Source organism: Salvelinus fontinalis, chromosome 18, assembly GCF_029448725.1.
Source record: "Salvelinus fontinalis isolate EN_2023a chromosome 18, ASM2944872v1, whole genome shotgun sequence".
NCBI lineage: Eukaryota > Metazoa > Chordata > Actinopteri > Salmoniformes > Salmonidae > Salvelinus > Salvelinus fontinalis.
In genome coordinates this window covers 49534817-49554763 of record NC_074682.1, presented here as the reverse complement: position 1 = coordinate 49554763, position 19947 = coordinate 49534817, and the positions used below count along the sequence as shown (strand labels likewise).

General features: G+C 40.4%; 2 protein-coding genes across 3 annotated transcripts in view; one reads left to right on the top strand and one right to left on the bottom strand.

The window, feature by feature from the left end:
* The window catches only part of LOC129815698 (replication termination factor 2-like), a 67829-nt gene that overhangs the window by 21678 nt on the left and 26204 nt on the right, over positions 1 to 19947 (bottom strand). The gene's annotated exons all lie outside the window — the stretch shown is intronic.
* gcnt7 (glucosaminyl (N-acetyl) transferase family member 7) lies at positions 641 to 11226 on the top strand. The gene is made up of 4 exons (XM_055869734.1): positions 641 to 983; positions 7945 to 8938; positions 9670 to 9765; positions 9966 to 11226. The coding sequence occupies exons 2-4, from the start codon at positions 7972 to 7974 to the stop codon at positions 10202 to 10204; spliced, it is 1302 nt and encodes a 433-aa protein (XP_055725709.1). The 5' UTR covers positions 641 to 983; positions 7945 to 7971; the 3' UTR covers positions 10205 to 11226.

Below are 19947 nucleotides of genomic sequence, written 5' to 3'. Positions count from 1 at the left end.
AATTCATTAATAAAACGAGAGGTTAGACACATGCAGACTAATAACGTCACACTCAGCCAAAGGAAGACAAAAGGCAACCAGCAGGGGGGACCTATTGTGTCCTGGTGGCAGCTCAATGTGACCTCTGAACATGTGGCCCTGTTAACACAACGATGGCTAATCTCAGTCGCTGATCAGGCAGCAAACAAACCTTGGCTGGGGCTGTCGTCGCTGCTGGCCTCCCTCTACTCAGTACTAAACAAACCACAGGCAGCATAACCACCAGAGAGGTCTCAAAGAAAATAAAGAAACACAGACAGATAGAAACAGAGACAGAAAGAGAAAGGCAAACAGAGGCAAGGAAATGATACTCCATGCTGTGACTGCTGCACATCTGAAAACGGAAGAAAGGAGATTGGGGTGGCTTTGTTTTTTTGTTTTTTTATCAGAAATAGGTAAATGAAAGGGAGGGAGATGGGGTGAGAGAGGAGAGAGAAAAAAGAAAAAGAGAGAAAGAGAGAGATGGGGTGAGAAGATGAGAGAGCGAGAAAGAGAGAAAAAGGGAAGTCATGAGTAGTTTGAATGGGGGAGGAGACTGTTGGTTGCCGGTGCTTGTGTATGAGTGTGTGTGTGTGCCAAATGAGAGAGAAGCCGCCTGTTACCAGGCAGGGCCGGCCAACGTCTCAGGGGAAATGCAGAGGGAGTGCCTTAAAAAACAGACGCGAGGACAAGATATGACAGACGCACACACAAAACAAAAAAAACTGTGAAACATGCGGAGCACAGCGACCTTGCGAGCCACGTGCTGCCCAGAAACAACTACAACAAAAGCAGCGCGCAGTAACAGCTTCAGCTCCACCCGCCCATCGCTTGCCGACCAATGGTTCCAGCTCCCTGTGTACCTGGCTTGACTCCCTGCTGGTTCTGGCTCGCCATGTTTTGGTCAGGGGCTTAATGTTTAAGATCTTCTTCAGCAAAAGGACCCGGACTCAACTGCAATTAAGGTAACTGGTTAGCCTTAGTCTGAGGCTCTTTCTCTGTGTGTGTGTTTCATTAACTCTTGGAGGTGATGAAAGATTGTATTTATCGAAATGGTGGTGGTAACACACATTGCCCCGATGAGCTTTTAATTACAAACACCTAAGAGTGTTTGAATATTGGGTTCATTAACTGGAGATAAAAATAAACGTATGTCTCCATGAGAACTAGCAGTGTTTAGTCTAATAATGGCAACAGGTGGTTGTAAAGTCAGCTCTTTTTGGCAATCATGACTTCCTATACTGATCTATAGTGACCTACCGGATAAACGGCTCTATAGTAACATACTGATCTATACTGATCTATAGTAACATACTGATCTATAGTAACATACTGATCTATACTGATCTATTGTAACAGACTGATCTATGGTAACATATTGATCTATACTGATCTATGGTAACATACTGATCTATAGTAACATACTGATCTATACTGATCTATAGTAACATACTGATCTATAGTAACATACTGATCTATACTGATCTATAGTAACATACTGATCTATAGTAACATACTGATCTATACTGATCTATGGTAACATACTGATCTATAGTAACATACTGATCTATACTGATCTATAGTAACATACTGATCTATAGTAACATGCTGATCTATACTGATCTATAGTAACATACTGATCTATAGTAACATGCTGATCTATACTGATCTATGGTAACATACTGATCTATAGTAACATACTGATCTATAGTAACATACTGATCTATAGTAACATACTGATCTATACTGATCTATGGTAACATACTGATCTATAGTAACATACTGATCTATACTGATCTATAGTAACATACTGATCTATAGTAACATGCTGATCTATACTGATCTATAGTAACATACTGATCTATACTGATCTATAGTAACACACTGATCTATAGTAACACACTGATCTATAGTTACATACTGATCTATACTGATCTATAGTAACACACTGATCTATAGTAACATACTGATCTATAGTTACATACTGATCTATAGTTACATACTGATCTATACTGATCTATAGTAACATACTGATCTATATTAACATACTGATCTATACTGATCTATAGTAACATACTAATCTATAGTAACATACTGATCTATAGTAACATACTGATCTATAGTAACATACTGATCTATACTGATCTATTGTAACATACTGATCTATAGTAACATACTGATCTATAGTAACATACTGATCTATAGTAACATACTGATCTATACTGATCTATAGTAACATACTGATCTATAGTGATCTATAGTAACATACTGATCTATACTGATCTATATTAACATACTGATCTATACTGATCTATATTAACATACTGATCTATAGTAACATACTGATCTATAGTGATCTATAGTAACATACTGATCTATAGTAACATACTGATCTATACTGATCTATAGTAACATACTGATCTATACTGATCTATAGTAACATACTGATCTATAGTAACATACTGATCTATAGTAACATACTGATCTATACTGATCTATAGTAACATACTGATCTATAGTAACACACTGATCTATACTGATCTATAGTAACATACTGATCTATACTGATCTATAGTAACATACTGATCTATACTGATCTATAGTAACATACTGATCTATAGTAACACACTGATCTATAGTAACATACTGATCTATAGTAACACACTGATCTATAGTAACATACTGATCTATAGTAACACACTGATCTATAGTAACATACTGATCTATAGTAACACACTGATCTATAGTTACATACTGATCTATAGTAACACACTGATCTATAGTAACACACTGATCTATAGTAACACACTGATCTATAGTTACATACTGATCTATAGTAACATACTGATCTATACTGATCTATAGTAACATACTGATCTATTGTAACATACTGATCTATAGTAACATACTGATCTATAGTAACATACTGATCTATACTGATCTATAGTAACATACTGATCTATACTGATCTATAGTAACATACTGATCTATGGTAACATACTGATCTATACTGATCTATAGCAACATACTGATCTATAGCAACATACTGGATGAACTATAGATCAGTTAATGCAATATGTTACTACAGATCAGTTTATTCAGCATGTCAGTACAGACCAGTTTATCCAGTACGTCAGTTACATACTGGATAAATTGCATTCTACACAATGTTTTGAGTTGTCGAAATTAAACAGCTCCAGTCAACGATTTAACATCCAGTTAAAACGTTTCCTATTAACTGTTACTGCAACAATGAATCAATGGCAGTTAAAACGTTTGTCATAAGCAAACAAGACAGCTACTCTACTTCACGAGTCAGTATGCCTAGACAGCTTTCTGTCTGTTGACGTAGTTACTGCAGAGATCAAATTTGTTTGTTCTTTTCCTAATGTCACAATGGCCTGTGTCCTTTCTGTGGGAGACCCTTGTGATCTCATTACACTCTCACACGTTTCCATAACAAGCCCGATGTCCAAATCTCTGTGACGGGTTGCCACCGATTACAGGGTTTCAGCAAGTCTCAGGTGAATACTTCTCTCTAGTGTGCTGTTAGGCGACTCTAGAGGGTGTTAAAGAGCAAAACGTCTCCCTTTTCTAGACGATTCTTAGTGACTCTCGGTGAACGAAGCAAAGCAGTGTAGCTCACTTCTTAGGGAGATAATTCATCTGTTAGCAGGAGCAACTGGTAGACCGACGTGATGATTAAGCTGTGTCCACTTATTATTGAAAATGTTTAATGAATGAAAGTAATGGCGGCCATGTGCTTCTATTTAGAGAAGGGATATTGTATTTAGGAGCTAGAATTTGTCAGTGTTTCCGCTGCAGTCATTTACATATGGCGTGGCTCCATGGCAAAATCATTGCTAGATCCTCTAAAAAAAAAATTATAATACGAAGAAGAAAAAACACTTTGAAGATGCTAGAACAGTCAGCATTTACTTTTCTTCTGCAAACAAAACAAGTAATGAATATAAAAATCCGACTATCCCATAGTAGAATAGTTCATCTAGTTACAGTGCCTTCAGAAACTATTCACACCCCTCGACATTTTCCACATTCTGTTGTGTTACAGCCTGATGTTAACATTTATACAAATTTTGTGACACTGGCCTACACACAATACCCCATATTGTCAAAGTGGAATTACAAAATAATTAATTATAATTATATATAGTGAGCATTTGTCCATTGCCAAGATAATCCATCCACCTGACAGGAGTGTAATATCAAGAAGCTGATTAAACAGTATGATCATTACACAGGTGCACCTTGTGCTGGGGGAAAATAAAAGGCCACTCTAAAATGTGCAGTTTTGTCACACAACACAATGCCACAGATGTCTGAAGTTTTGAGGGAGCGTGCAATTGGTATGCTGACTGCAGGAATGTCCACCAGAGCTGTTGCCAGAGAATTGAACTTACACTTCTCTACCATAAGGCTATAATTTTAGAGAATTTGGCAGTACGTCCAAACGGCCTCACAACCGCAGACTATGAGTAACCACGTCAGCCCAGGACTTCCACATTCGGCTTCTTCACCTGCGGGATCTGGATAGCTTATGAAACTGTGGGTTTGCACAACCAAATTTCTGCACAAACTGTCAGAAACCGTCTCAGGGATGCTCACCTTCGATGGCCACTGGCACGCTGGAGAAGTGTGCTCTTCACGGATGAATCCCGGTTTCAACTGTACCGGGCAGATGGCAGATAGTGTGTATGGTGTCGAGTGGGCAAGCGGAGTGCCCAATGGTGGCGGTGGGGTTATGGTATGAGCAGGCATAAGCAACGAACACAATTGCATTTTATCAATGGCAATTCGAATGTACAGAGATACCCTGACGAGATCCTGAGGCCCATTGTCATGTCATTCATCCGCCGCCACACCTCATGTTGCAGCATGATAATGTACAGCCCCATGTATCTGTACACAATTCCTGGAAGCTGAAAATGTCGCAGTTGTCATGGCCTGCATGCTCAATGTCACCCATTCAGCATGTTAGGGATGCTCTGGATCAACGTGTACGACAGCGTATTCCAGTTCCCGCCAATATCCAGCAACTTTGCACAGCCATTGAAGAGGAGTGGGACAACATTCCACAGACCACAATCAACAGCCTGATCAACTCTATAGGAAGATGTGTCATGCTGCATGAGGCAAATGATGGTCATACAGGATACCGACTGGTTTTCTTCTCCACGTCCCTACCATTTTTTTCTAAGGTATCTGGGACCAACATATGCCTATATGTATTCCCAGTCATGTGAAATCCATAGATTAGGGCCTAATTTATTTATTTTAAAATGGACTGATTTCCTCATATGAAACTGCAACTCGGTATAAATCGTAGAAATTTTGGCATGTTGCGGTTATTTTTGTCTAGTAAATGTCGTGAGTCAATAAGTATTCAATCCCTTTCATGGGAGTAAAAATGTGCTTAACAAGTCACATAAAAAATTGCATGGACTCACTCTGTGCAATAATAGTGTTTAACATAATTTTTCTTATGCCTACCTCATCTCTGTACCCCACACAAACAATTATCTGTAAGGTCTCTCAGTCGAGCAGTGATTTTCAAATACAACCACAAAGACCAGGGAGGTTTTTCTAATGTCTCGCATTGAAGATCCCCCATTGGTAGACAAAAAAATAATAATAAAAGAAGTAGACATTGAATATCCCTTTGAGCATGGTGAAGTTATTAATTATACTTTGAATGGTTTATCAATACACCCAGTCACTACAAAGATACAGGCGTCCTTCCTAACTCAGTTGCCTCAAGAGGAAGGAAACCGTTCAACGATTTCACCATGAGGCCAATGGTGACTTTTAAACAGTTACAGAGTTGAATGGCTGTGATAGGAGAAAACTGAGGATGGATCACCAGCATTGTAGTTACTCCACAATACTAACCTAAATTACTCAGTGAAAAGAAGGAAGCCTGTACAGAATACAAATACTCCAAAACATGCATCCTGTTTGCAATAAGGCACTTATGTAAAACTGCAAAAAATATGGCAATGACATTCAGTTTATGTCCTGAATACAAAGCATTATGTTTGGGGCATATCCAAAAACACGTCACTGAGTAACCTGGTTCAGTCTGCTTTCCAACAGACACTGGGAGACAAATTCACCTTTCAAATTTCACAATGTTCCAGAGTGGTACAGTTTTGACTTAAATTGTCTTGAAAATCTATGGCAAGACTTGAAAATGGCTGTCTAGCAATGATCAACAACCAACTTGACAGATTTGGAAGTTTTTTAAAGAATAATGTGCAAATATTGTACAATCCTGGCGTGCAAAGCTTTTAGAGACTTACCCAGAAAGACTCATAGCTGTAATCGTTGCCAAAGGTGATTCTAACATCTATTAACTCAGGGTTGTGAATACTTATGTAAATTAGATATTTCTGTATTTAATTTTCATTTAACATGAAAAAATGTCTAAAAACATTTTCACTTTTTCATTATGGGATATTGTGTGTAGATGGGTGAAAAGAAAAATCGACTTAATCAATTTTGAATTCAGGCTGTAACAACAAAATGTGGAATAAGTAAAGGGGTATGAATACTTTATTTTTCCATTCCTACTTTATTTTTTCTCAATGCCTAAATATGCAGAGCCATGGTTAAGAATGTTACCGCTCCACAATTTGCTATGAGTGCATAGAGGAGAGTGGGGCTAGAGGTAACAAGGCTCAATTGTAGGGTAACTTGGTGTAAAACACCACCCCACCTAAAAATATGTTTATGTGAGAAGTAGAGTTACCCCGGGTAGCAGTTTACCAAGTTACCCTAAAAGGTGGTGCTACATTACATTCACTGTGTTAATGTATGTTTTTTGGGACATAAAATTCATCAATAGAATACTAACTAGTTAAAAGATCACATTTGGTATCTAGAAAATTATTAGCCAAACAGGGTACAGTGGGTAAATGCAGATAGGCAACCCCATGCTTTAGCCTATTTATTTATTGCCAAAATACTGCATCAATTGGGCAACAGGTGATAATGCTCATTGCTAAAAGCATACCTGATAATATGGAACATGCATTTGCTATATGCATGCTCCAATATGTTAACAAATAATTTAAACAAATAATTTTGCCAATATGGTGTCAACATAATTTAAACAAAAATCATTTTGGACTAGAATGTCCTTTTAAAAAGTAACCAGAACTGAGCTTCTCGGTCTATATTATTTTTTAATGTTTTATTTAACCAGGAAGAAATACCTCTTTTGCAATGTAGACCTGACCAAGAAAGCAGCAGCAGTCAATACAACATTAAAACATTTCGACATACAATACAAACACGTCATTAAGAGTGGATTAGGCCTACAGGAAACACTTACACACCTTTTCAACAGAATTTGGGCCAGAGTTTTAAACTCACTAAGGAGCACTAGTACATTTATGTGAAACGTAGTTTGCAGACTGTTCCATGCCTCTGTTCCACAAAAGGAAAAGGCGATCTTACCTCACTTGGTTACGGCCCTGGGGACCTGGGAAGCAATTACCTAGTAAACCGCGTCTGGTAACTGCTAGTGGTAAAGGAGAGCAAGCTACCTGTACTGCTTAGTGATTCATTTCTTCAACTTCCTGAGCCAGGTTCCTAAGTCCATCTAGCTGCACTGGCTATGTATTTCTCTCTACACACTTGTTTCATGAGTCATCTGTTATTATGGGACTACTAGGAGCTCCATAGAAAGCTGCTCTTTCTTACTGTATGATGGATCATTAAACACCTCTAGAACCCCAAACTAAGCAGCAACAAGGAAACAAAACGGAGTCTCAGATTGTACAACATTGCTAAGAATAATTTTGGTTCTTCTGTATGGAAGGGTCAGAGTCTTAGAGACTTGTAATGTCTCGAGTCGGGCTTTGTTGTTTCAAAGCACAGCCTAACCTTGGTCTTTTGTTGCAGGTGGTGTCCGTCCGGTGCTGGACTATTATGCTCCAGCTGGAAGGCACCAAGTGCAGTTTCCTGTTCTGCTTGGGGATCTGCATGTTCATCTGCTCTGTCATCTACCTGAGTACCAAGGCCCCTACAGATCCCCAAGCTCAGCACGGGCCCTTGGGCTGCAGGCCCTTCTCCCAGTACTGCCAAGCCTTCCTCCCCAGCACTGAGGGCTCTCCAGCATGGCAACACCACGACTGCCAGGTGGAGAGCTATCTTCTGGGTATGGGGGGTGGAGGTGGGGACCTGGACTGCTCCCGCCTGGTGAGGGAGCTCCACTTCATCACCAGCCCGCTTAGTCGTGAGGAGGAAGACTACCCTCTGGCCTTCATCCTTACCGTCCACAAGGAGCTGGAGCTGCTTGTGCGCCTGCTGAGGGCCATCTACGCACCCCAGAATGTCTACTGTATCCATGTGGACGTCAAGGCTCCGCAGGAGTACAGGGAAGCCGTGGAAAGCCTGGTGGGCTGCTTCCCCAACGTGTTCCTGGCCAGCCGCAGCGAGATGGTGACCTACGCCGGCTTCTCGCGGCTACAGGCTGACATCAACTGTATGGGGGACCTGGCGGCATCTCCGGTGCCCTGGAGGAAGGTGGTCAACCTGTGCGGCCAGGACTTCCCCGTCAAGAGCAACCTGGAGCTGGTGCGCTACATGCAGAGCAAGGAGTGGAGGGACAGGAACATGACCCCGGGCATCAAGCAGCCGGCGTCCATGAGGCACCGGACTCAGCTGAGGTACAGGGAGATCAGGGGCTCCCACGTGGCCCCCAAGCGAGGTGCACCAAAGAAGGGTGCTCCACCACATGGGGTGCAGATTTACTTTGGAACAGCCTACTACGCGCTAACAAGGACATTTGTGGAGTTTGTACTGAGAAGTCAGGTGTCCAGGGACTTGCTGGAGTGGTCCAAAGACACATTCAGCCCAGATGAGCACTACTGGGTGACACTCAATCACATCAAAGGTAAAGGCCAGGCTTTAGAACCGCTCATAAAAAGCTACTTTGTAATACAGTGGCCAATAGAAGTTAATCTCCACAACACAATTGGTACTGAGTTTATGGCAATATATAGGGACGTTTAGAACTGTTACATCCGTGAGGAAAACAGATGAGACTTCTACAACCCTAGACCTTTCCATATGCTCAACCTTTCCAATTTGAAATGCATTCCAAAAGCAAACACCTAGGTGATGAAAAAGCTATGCGAAGTCAATAAATCCTGGCGGCCCAGTACCTGTGAGTTCATGTAATTTCATGAAAGGAAAACAAATTTATTTGGGATGTTCACTGTTCAAAGATTACCTTTAGCCTTTATAAAGCTTGAAACTTAAAGGAATGGGTTCAACATCCCCACATTGTTTCAAGTACAGTAGGCCAGCCTAGCTCAATCAATTTTATAAAGACATTTTTACATGAGCAGTTGTCACAAAGTGCTTTACTGATACTCAGCCTAAATCCCCAAAGAGCAAGTAATGCAAATGCACAGTGGCTAGGAAAAACTCCCTAGAAGGACTTAAAATTAAGTTTGGGGGAATTCATTCATACTGTAGGCTCTGATTTATTTGCAGCTTGCTTTATCTACAGTATATGAGTAGATCAGTGTCCCATGAATCATTGATGACAATCAAAAGGCTATGAATAATGAAATGTGAGAATGAGATTTAATCTGTTTTGGATCGGTTATCTGCTCCTAGAAGCGCCAGGAAGTCATGTAGACGGAGGATGGAGCGGCGAGATCCGGGCGATAAAATGGAGGGACCAAGAGGGGACGAAACACAATGGATGCAAAGGTACAAAAACTCCTGATCCCAGTCATTGTCAGTTTACAGTCTTGACCTCACTTGTCTAGGGCATGTTTTGCTCTTTGGTTCCAGATTAGATTAGCCTTCTGATTAGGAAGTAAACAGTTTACACAACAGCAGTTGATAGATTTTGACACTGATCTGATCTCATCTTGATGGCCTTTCTGCTGCTGCTCATCTTCTCGCAGGTCGTTATGTCAGGGACATCTGCATCTACGGTCTGGAGGATTTGCAGTGGATCATCAACAGAAACAGCATGTTTGCCAACAAGTTTGAGAGCAAGACCTTCCCAGATGCTTTGGACTGCCTGGAGCAGTGGCACAGGGAAAAGGTCCTGCAGCAAGCCACGGTTCCCATTCAGTCATGGTGGCAACTTGCCACGCAAGGCAACAAAACCGGTCTTTTCAACGCCACAGTGGGACTTTGACGAGGCCGTGGCGTTCCTCCTGACCGGAATGTACATCTCCAATAGACTTGTTGGTTACTGTATCGCTTTAGAGGGCTGTACTAAAGTGTGCTGCTAGGGTGTGCTGCTTGGTGCGTTAAGCCAAAATCTCGAGAATGTCACTGCATGGATACGTAATTAAAAGCTGAATTCCTTTCCAATCGTAGGAAACCGAATGCGAGGTGACCAGAGAAGACTTGTTATTGACATATCTCGGTTGTCCTGAAACGCTTTGTGATAAAAATAGACTTGGTGTTTCACTAAAGCCGCATGCCTGCCAGTCGAAATAGTTTCTGCATATATTATGACAACATTGTGAACATTTTGTTAGTTTTTTCAGCTGTTTGAGCACACAACATTTTTTATGGAGACAAATCAAAGTTCAGTAGCCGAAGTCTACGCCCGTTCATCAGTGATTGGTCTACAGTACTACTCCTACTAGGAGTGGGAATAGGGCTGGGCGATATGGACAAAATATCATATTACAATATTTTTTACGGTATTTTATGTTTTTGAATAAAAGTTCTAAATATGCCTTATGAGTAGTTCTAGGATGGCAACACATTTCAGTGGGGGTTCTCTCTATTTATACCACGTATCAAACTCATTCCACGGAGGGCCGAGTGTCTGTTGGTTTTTGGTTCTCCCTTGTACTTGATTGAGGAATTAAGGTCACTGATTAGTAAAGACCTCCCCTCATCTGGTTGTCTAGGTCTTAATTGAAAGGAAAAAACTAAAAACCCTTATTTACACTGTTCTATCCAACTCCAAACAATAATTATTTTCAGCATTTTCATACATTTCGGCAAGTAGCCTAGTGGTTGGAGCATTTGGCCAGTAACCAAACAGTTGCTAGATCGAGTCCCCGAGCTGACAAGGTAAAAATCTGTCGTTCTGCCCCTGAACAAGGCAGTTAACCCACTGATCGTAGGCCGTCATTGTAAATAAGAATTTGTTCTTAACTGACTTGCCTAGTTAAATAAAGGTTCAATTTAAAAAATATATTCCTGCACTTTTATTATAATTTCCACACTGGTCCATGCAGCATTTGGGCAAAGAAATATAGGCCTAGTTAATATGTGAAGTGTTGGAATCCTGGAAATATAATGGAAACATGCTTACCAAGACCTACACCAGCACTGGTACATAGGCAGTATTAGATAACTATGTTGTACATTTAGCAAGCTAGCTAGCCAGCTAACTAGTAATTAGCATTAGCGATTAAGAAAAGACAAACTGGCAGATAGTTGTTTGCAGATAGTAAGACACACAAAACTAATAATGTATAGAACACTTGTGGAAAGCAAAATGTCACCAACATTTGAACATCCAGAGTGAACGGCAAGAAAATGCTTGTGGTCGAGCAACTGCTCTCTCCTTGAGTGACAGTAGGCAGGCAGGTGTGGTTAGCAACATGCAGCAGCAGGAGGAGAGGGAGAGAGAGGACTCAAGTAGCAAACAGAGTAAACTATAAAAAAAAAAACATTATATGCGCCAGAGTTTGGTATCACATTTAACAAACCAAACATTGAAATACTGTCATAGAAGGTAAAGTATCAATCCGTGCATCAATACTGGAACTGTAAATAGGGTATACCGCCCAGCCCTAAGAGAGAAGTATGGACGTGTTTGTTGTCATTCAACGAGAGATGACCAGTTTTCATGCACATTTTTTCCCTTGAGAAATACTGCACCAAACATCTTAGATGTAAAATTGCATGACTAAGACAACCTCTGCAAAAATGTCAACATTTATTACAGATTTCATGATTAATCTTACATTAATTTGGGATATTTTGAGGGAGTGTACTGGCTATGTTGTTGCTTAAGAGGGACAAATATTCATTTTTGTAATATTGACACTTTTTTTCTAGACAAGTTCTGCTTGGAGCAAACCAAACCTCGAACTATGCATGCGGACACCTTAACCTGTTGGGGATGGGGGCGCTGTTTAGACTATTTATGCTAATGTGGCTAATTTTTTAAACGGCTTCCCACAAAATCCTTGATCGTACAATATGCATATTATTATTATTATTGGATAGAAAACAGTCTATAGTTTCTATAGGAGTTGAAATTTTGTCTCTAAGTGGAACAGAGCCCATTCTACAGCAATTTCCCTGACATGGAGTCAGATTTGAGAAACGTTGGCCACTTTTCTGAAGTCATTTAAACGGGCACTGTCGTTGCTATGACTATACGGACACTTCTTACGTCTTCCCCTGGATGCCTTTACGTGATGACGATTCCAACGGGCTCGATTGCTCGTTCACAGGCCCTACAAATGAAAAAAACCTTTAGCTAGCAAGTCTTTTCTTGCTGCGTAACGCGCGTGGAAGACACCGACCCTCTCCTGTTCCAAGCGTTAGTTTAGCCTGTTATATTTCTCCGGTCATCTTTTCACTCGTTATAGGAGTTACAAACATCACAAAGTAGTTAATTTAAAGCGTTTTATAGCAATTTATATCCGTTTAGTGCGATTTTGGGACATTTATTTTTGCAACGATGTGAAAAGTTGGGAACGCTTTTCAGTTCATCCCGAACGTAGTTGACATTTCCACATGGCAAGAGGACAGCTTTCCACCAAAAGACGATTTCTCCCAAGAAAGGATCCTTTGCCCAAGATACTGATGGAAGAACAGCTCAAGGTAGGACATTTTTATTATGATAAATCGTGTTTCTGTCGAAACATTTTAGTGGCTTAGGACGCCATGTTTTTTGACGTAGCTTCGCTTGGCGCAAACTGTATTGAAAAGTAAGGATAAATTAAAAAATGTAATAACGCAATTGTATTAAGAATTAAATTGTCTATCAATCCCTGTCCACCCTATATTTTTTAGTCACGTTTATGAGTATTTATGTATAAGAGTAGATCACTGTCTAAGTGGCGCAAGGACGTTTTCTTTACCAGCTTGTCTACATTTCACATTGTCTAACCATGATTTTGGTGGCTAAATATAAACATTTTCGATCAAACTGTATATGCATGTTGTAATGTGATGTTACAGGAGTGTCATCGGAAGAATTCTGAGAAGGTTAGTGAAAAAATTAATATCTTTTGGCGATGTTGACTTTTATCGCTCACTTTGGCTAGAATCAATGCTGGGCTGCTAATTGCTATGTGCTAAGCTAATATAACGATTTATTGTGTTTTCGCTGTAAGACACTTAGAAAATCTGAAATATTGTCTGTATTCACAGGATCTGTGTCTTTCGATTCGTGTATGCTGTGTATTTTTACGAAATGTTTGATGATTAGTAGTTAGGTAAACACGTTGCTCATTGTAATTATTCTAGTCCATTTGTGATGGTGGGTGCAATTGTAAACTATGCCATCTACCTGAAATATGCACTTTTTTCTAACAAAACCTATCCCATACCATAAATATGTTATCAGACTGTCATCTAATGAGTTTTTTTGTTGGTTAGAGGCTATAAATATCTTAGTTTAGCCGAATTGGTGATGGCTACTGGTGTTGGTGGACAAATAAAAGATGGTGGAATATGCTAATGTGTTTTTAGGTAATAGATGTACATCTTTACATATTGTGTCTTCCCTGTAAAACATTTTAAAAATCGGAAATGTTGACTGGATTCATAAGATCTGTGTCTTTCATTAGCTGTATTGGACTTTAATGTGTGAAAGTTAAATATTTTTAAAAAATATTTTTTTTGAATTTCGCGGCACTGGTTTTTCAGTGGGGGGGGGGGGGGGAGTGCCGCTAGCGGCACGCTGATCCTAGACAGGTTAAGGGGCACATTGGTTGAGAGGATGATGCAACCATAATCAGTAAGGAATTCATAAGTCCCCCCCGCTGCACCACGCAAGGCCCTTCAGAGACATGTGGTGCACTTTGACAACAGACCCAAATAGGCCACTGTACCAAAGGGATTCAGTAAACTTTACAGGTGAGACCAATACACAACTCTCTGAACATGGCGGCTTAGATGTGTGCCAACAACTTGAATATTTATTGCCATTTCAAAAACTAAAATAAATAGATGTTTTTTGTTACACTGGATTACATGTTAAGAACAATCTATTTAAAGTAAACTATTATATTTGTCCTTGTGTTCTGGATTATTGTCCTGCTTAAAAAAGGTGAATGTCTCCCAGTGTCTGTTGGAAAGCAGACTGAATCAAGTTTTTCTCTAGGATTTTGCCTGTGCATAGCTCTATTCCCCCCCCCCCCCCCCCCCCAAGAACCTTCCTAGTCCTTGCCAGGCATACCAATAACATGATGCAGCCACCACCATGCTTGAAAATATGAAGCGTGGTACTCAGTGATGTGTTGTGTTTGCCCCAAACATAACATTTTGTATTCAGGACATAAATGTTAATTTCTTTACCACATTTTTTGTAGTTTTATTTGAGTGCCTTATTGTAAACAAGATGTATATTTTTTCGTATTTTTATTCTGTACAGTCTTACTTATTTTCGCTATGTCATTTCAGTTAGTATTGTGGAGTAACTACGTTGTTGATCAGTCCTCAGTTTTCTCCTTTCACAGCCATTAAACTATGTTAATGTCACCATTAGCCTCATGGTTTCCTTCCTCAACGGCAACGTCTCTAGCAAAGCATGTATCTTTGTAGTGACTGGGTATATTGATACACCATCCAAAGTGTAATTTATAACTTCAGCATGCTCAAAAGCATGCTCAAAAAATCAATGTCTGATTTTTTTTCTTCATTTTTACAAATCTACCAATATGTGCCCTCCCTTATCTTTGTGGTTGACTCAGTGTTTGAAATTCACTGCTCGACTTGGGGACATTGTAGATAATTGTATGTGTGTGGTACGGAGATGAGGTAGTCATTCAAAAGATCATGTTAACCTGTCTAGGATGAGGGTGCCGCTAGCGGCACTCCCCCCCCCACCCCCACTGAAAAACCAGTGCCGCGAAATTCAAAAAAAATATTTTTTTTAAATATTTAACTTTCACACATTAAAGTCCAATACAGCTAATGAAAGACACAGATCTTGTGAATCCAGCCAACATGTCCGATTTTTAAAATGTTTTACAGGGAAGACACAATATGTAAAGATGTACATCTATTACCTAAAAACACATTAGCATAATCCACCATCTTTTATTTGTCCACCAACACCAGTAGCTATCACCAATTCGGCTAAACTAAGATATTTATAGCCCCTAACCAAGAAAAAAACTCATCAGATGACAGTCTGATAACATATTTATGGTATGGGATAGGTTTTGTTAGAAAAATGTGCATATTTCAGGTAGATGGCATAGGTTACAATTGCACCCACCGTCACAAATGGACTAGAATAACTACATAGAGCAACGTGTTTACCTACTTACTAATCATCAAACATTTCGTAAAAATACACAGCATACACTAATCGAAAGACACAGATCCTGTGAATACAGACAATATTTCAGATTTTCTAAGTGTCTTACAGCGAAAACACAATAAATCGTTATATTAGCATAGCACATAGCACATAGCAGCCCAGCATTGATTCTAGCCAAAGTGAGCGATAACGTCAACAACGCCAAAATATATTAATTTTTTCACTAACCTTCTCAGAATTCTTCAGATGACACTCCTGTAACATCATATTACACAATCCATATAGAGTTTGATCGAAAATGTGCATATTTAGCCACCAAAATCATGGTTAGACAATGTGAAATGTAGCCCAGCTGGTGAGAAAATGTCCGTGCGCCATATTAGACAGTGATCTACTCTTATACATAAATACTCATAAACGTGACTAAAAAATATAGGGTGGACAGGGATTGATAGACAATTTAATTCTTAATACAATCGCGGAATTACATTTTTTAAATTATCCTTACTTTTCAATACAGTTTGCGCCAAGCGAAGCTACGTCAAAAAACATGGCGTCCTAAGCCACTAACATTTTTCGACAGAAACACGATTTATCATAATAAAAATGTCCTACTTTGAGCTGTTCTTCCATCAGTATCTTGGGCAAAGGATCCTTTCTTGGGTCTAATCGTCTTTTGGTGGAAAGCTGTCCTCTTGCCATGTGGAAATGCCAACTGCGTTCGGGATGAACTGGAAGCGTGCCCAGCAATTCACAGCGTTTCAGAAATAAATGTCCCAAAATCGCACTAAACGGATATAAATTGCTATAAAACGCTTTAAATTAACTACCTTATGATGTTTTTAACTCCCATAACGAGTAGAAACATGACCAGAGTAATATTACTCCCTCCACTAATGCTTGGAACAAGTGCGGGTCGATGTCCTCCAGGCGCATTACGCAGCAAGAAAAGAGTTCCTAGCTACAGGGTTTTTTAATTTGTAGTGCCTGTGAACGCGCAATCGACCCCATTCAAATCGTCATCACGTAAAGGCATCCAGGGGAAGACGTAAGCAGTGTCCGTATACTCATAGCAATAACTGTGGCCTTTTAACTGACTCCAGATCAGGGGCCAACATTTCTGAAATCTGACTCCATGTCAGGGAAATTGCTGTAGAATGGGTTCTGTTCCACTTAGAGACAAAATTTCAACTCCTATAGAAACTATAGACTGTTTTCTATCCAATAATAATAATAATATGCATATTGTACGATCAAGAATTTTGTGGGAAGCCGTTTCAAAAATTACACGATTAGCATAAATAGTGACAACAGCGCCCCCATCCTCAACAGGTTAAACACTATGGCACACAGAGTGACTCCATTTGACTTATGTGACTTGTTAAAATAAAATGTAAAAAAATAACATATTTAGGCTTGCCATAAGAAAGGGGTTGAGTACGTATTGACTCGACATTTGTTTTTATTTGTAACAATTTCTAAAAAGATAATTCTACTTTGAAATGATGGTACTACGTGTAGGCCAGCGACAGCCCTGTGTGTAAAGCTGTCATCAAGGTGAAGGGTGGCTGCTTTGAAGGATATCAAATATCTGGATTTGTTTAATACTTTTTTGGGTACTACATGATTCCATGTGTGTTACTTCATAGTTTTGATATCTTCACTAATATTCTACATTTGCACCACCAAATGAAGAGAACAGGTTCCAACAAATGGAAATTAGGAAGAGGCTGTTATGTTATTCAACTTCTACATCAAACCATTTTCAAATGTTGTAAAGACAATTGATTTAACATATGATATTATTAAGGGCTTTGTTTATGGAAATCATACAGCATACATTTTTTACCAAAAATGTGTTGTTTGTTCACTGTAAAGGAAGTGTAGCTATTCATTGAAATTCCCAAATGTTTTGAATAAATTAAACATTGGAGTCAGAGGTGACCTGTTGTGTTGCTCCCTCTGCTTATACCACAGCAGCATCTGTTTCCCATCATCTGGCAGCTTCCTCATATAGGCTGGCTCAGCCTCCGCTCAGCTGGCAGGAGGCATCATGGGAATAATGACAGGCACAGATCTGGGGGTTATCTGGTTTCCATGACACCGAGGGGCGCTCAGTATTAAAGCACCGCTAGCGTGGTGGATGGCTAGGAGGTGGTTGTTACTGTCGTACGTTCACAGCACATAGATTTTCAAAGGCCATCTGTTGTTTCTCAATAGGACTCCCTGTGTATTGTATGTCCTATTTCTCTTATCACATTCTTACCGTAAATAGAACATGTCGTCAATGAAAGGCGAGAAAACAGTGGGGCAAGCATGGCGTATGGGGCAGGCATGGCGGATGGCGTGGTGGATGGGGCAGGTGTGGGGGATCGGGCAAGCATGGGGGATGGGGCAAGCGTGGGGGATGGAGCAGACGTGGCGGAAGGCATGGCAGATCGGGAAAGCATGGCGTATGGGGCAGGCGGAAGGCGTGGTGGATGGGGCAGGCATGGTGGATGGAGAAGTAGAACTGGGCGATATAAACAAAATACATATAGCGATAAATGTACCCATTTCTTGCGGTAACGATAAAATCAGCGATAAATTATGAAAAATTATTTTGGGGGAAGTGCTAAAGCTGGGTGATATGGACAAAAAGTAATATCGTGACAAATGTAACTATTTTGCTCGACAACAATAAATACAAAGATTTGAAGAAAGTTTTAATGAATGGCGTCAAATCAGCCTCTAAAGTCCATTGCGTGCAAGATGGCACTGTCGAGCAAGATGACACATCATTGAGCAAGCGAACACTGTGTTGTAAGTGCAGAAGATAGGTCACGTGAGCAGAAGATAGGTCACGTGAGCAGAAGATAGATCCCGCCAGCACACAAACCGGCCATGAGCGCAGAAAGTGGTTGAGCGAGCAGAGGATGGGTCCCAGGAGCACACAGGCCGGTCGAGAGCTCAGAATGTTGTCGAGCAAGAAGAGGATGGGTCCCGCGAGCACACAGACCAGTCGAGATCGCAGAATGTGGTTGAGCGAGCAGAGGATGAGTCCCGCCAGCACACAGACCAGTCGAGATCGCAGAATGTGGTTGAGCGAGCAGAGGATGAGTCCCGCCAGCACACAGACCAGTCGAGATCGCAGAATGTGGTTGAGCGAGCAGAGGATGAGTCCCGCCAGCACACAGACCAGTCGAGATTGCAGAATGTGCAGAGGATGAGTTGAAGCTGGGTTTTCCAAGTCATTCAGTGCTTACTATTCAAGCTGGCTAGCAAGCTAAACATACGGCTCTGAAGCGCATCTTTTTGACATCATGCACCCAAGAGGACTCAACCAACCACATGACAACACTGGACTGAAAAATGGCAAGCATTTGTTAGTTCGTCCATCACTCCAATGAAAGTGACCAATTTAAGGTGTTCAATCGAGAGAAAAAAGAGAAATTGAAACCCAAAAGGTGTCAAGACTTGAAAAAGCAACAACAGAAATGTAAAGTTAAAACGAAGACAGTACAGTATGGTTTAGAAACTCTGTGGTGAAAACTTGACAAAGACATGTGACTATTTTTGGAGAATTTGATGCTTTTAAATAAAAAAAATTACACATTTGAATCATGTTTCTTTGCTTACGGTTCTATATTTTTTCATTCAAACATACTTCTTTTTGATCTGCGGCAATGATGTTCTGCTTGCCCAAACTCACACTTGCCAGCTCTCAAGTTCGGCATGTCCACTCGAGGAACATCTGCTCTCTCCAACAAATTTCTGCGCTCTCGACCAATATCCCCTCTAAGCTGTGCGCGCGGGTACGCAGCTCCCCCAGGACTACAGAACAGAAGAAATATTAGCTCGCACAGAGAAGCACGAGATTAGAAAGTTGAGTGAAGTTCAGAGTTTTCCCCCTTAGTTAACACTAATCAACCTTTCTCTTCTGTGGGAATTGTGATCGAATCATCACAATATTAGCCACTTTCAACAGAACATACTGAAACACAACAAATTATGCAAGACTTATTAGAATGCAAATTTTGTTGTCGGCAGAACGCATCGAAGTATGATTCTATTGCATTGACATACACGACTCAGCCAGGACTCTACACAGACCATAACTATTCAGAGCTGCAGTAGACCTATATGCAAATAACTATTGCCATATATGGATCGGTGCCATTCGCTTTGAACTGGATTGTGTTTATAGCATGAGCGGTTGTGAGTATTCTCTGTAATAATGGTATGGGAATATTAATGCATTTTATTTTGTAACGTGGTTTCTTGCATCAAACACAACAACATTTTCAGCCACCTCCTTGTCTGAAGGACAAACGTCTCATGCAATGTAGGCCTACATTGAACACCACACATGATGACGGCACACAGTAAACACGCACTGGAAGTTGCACCGAATTTTCCAAATGTTC

Excerpts from the sequence above, each read along its gene's own strand:
- gcnt7 (XM_055869734.1), top strand. The coding sequence starts at position 7,972 with ATGCTCCAGCTGGAAGGCACCAAGTGCAGTTTCCTGTTCTGCTTGGGG. Across the intron at positions 8,939-9,669 it reads GACACTCAATCACATCAAAG|AAGCGCCAGGAAGTCATGTA; the intron begins GTAAAGGCCAGG and ends ATCTGCTCCTAG. Across the intron at positions 9,766-9,965 it reads GAAACACAATGGATGCAAAG|GTCGTTATGTCAGGGACATC; the intron begins GTACAAAAACTC and ends ATCTTCTCGCAG.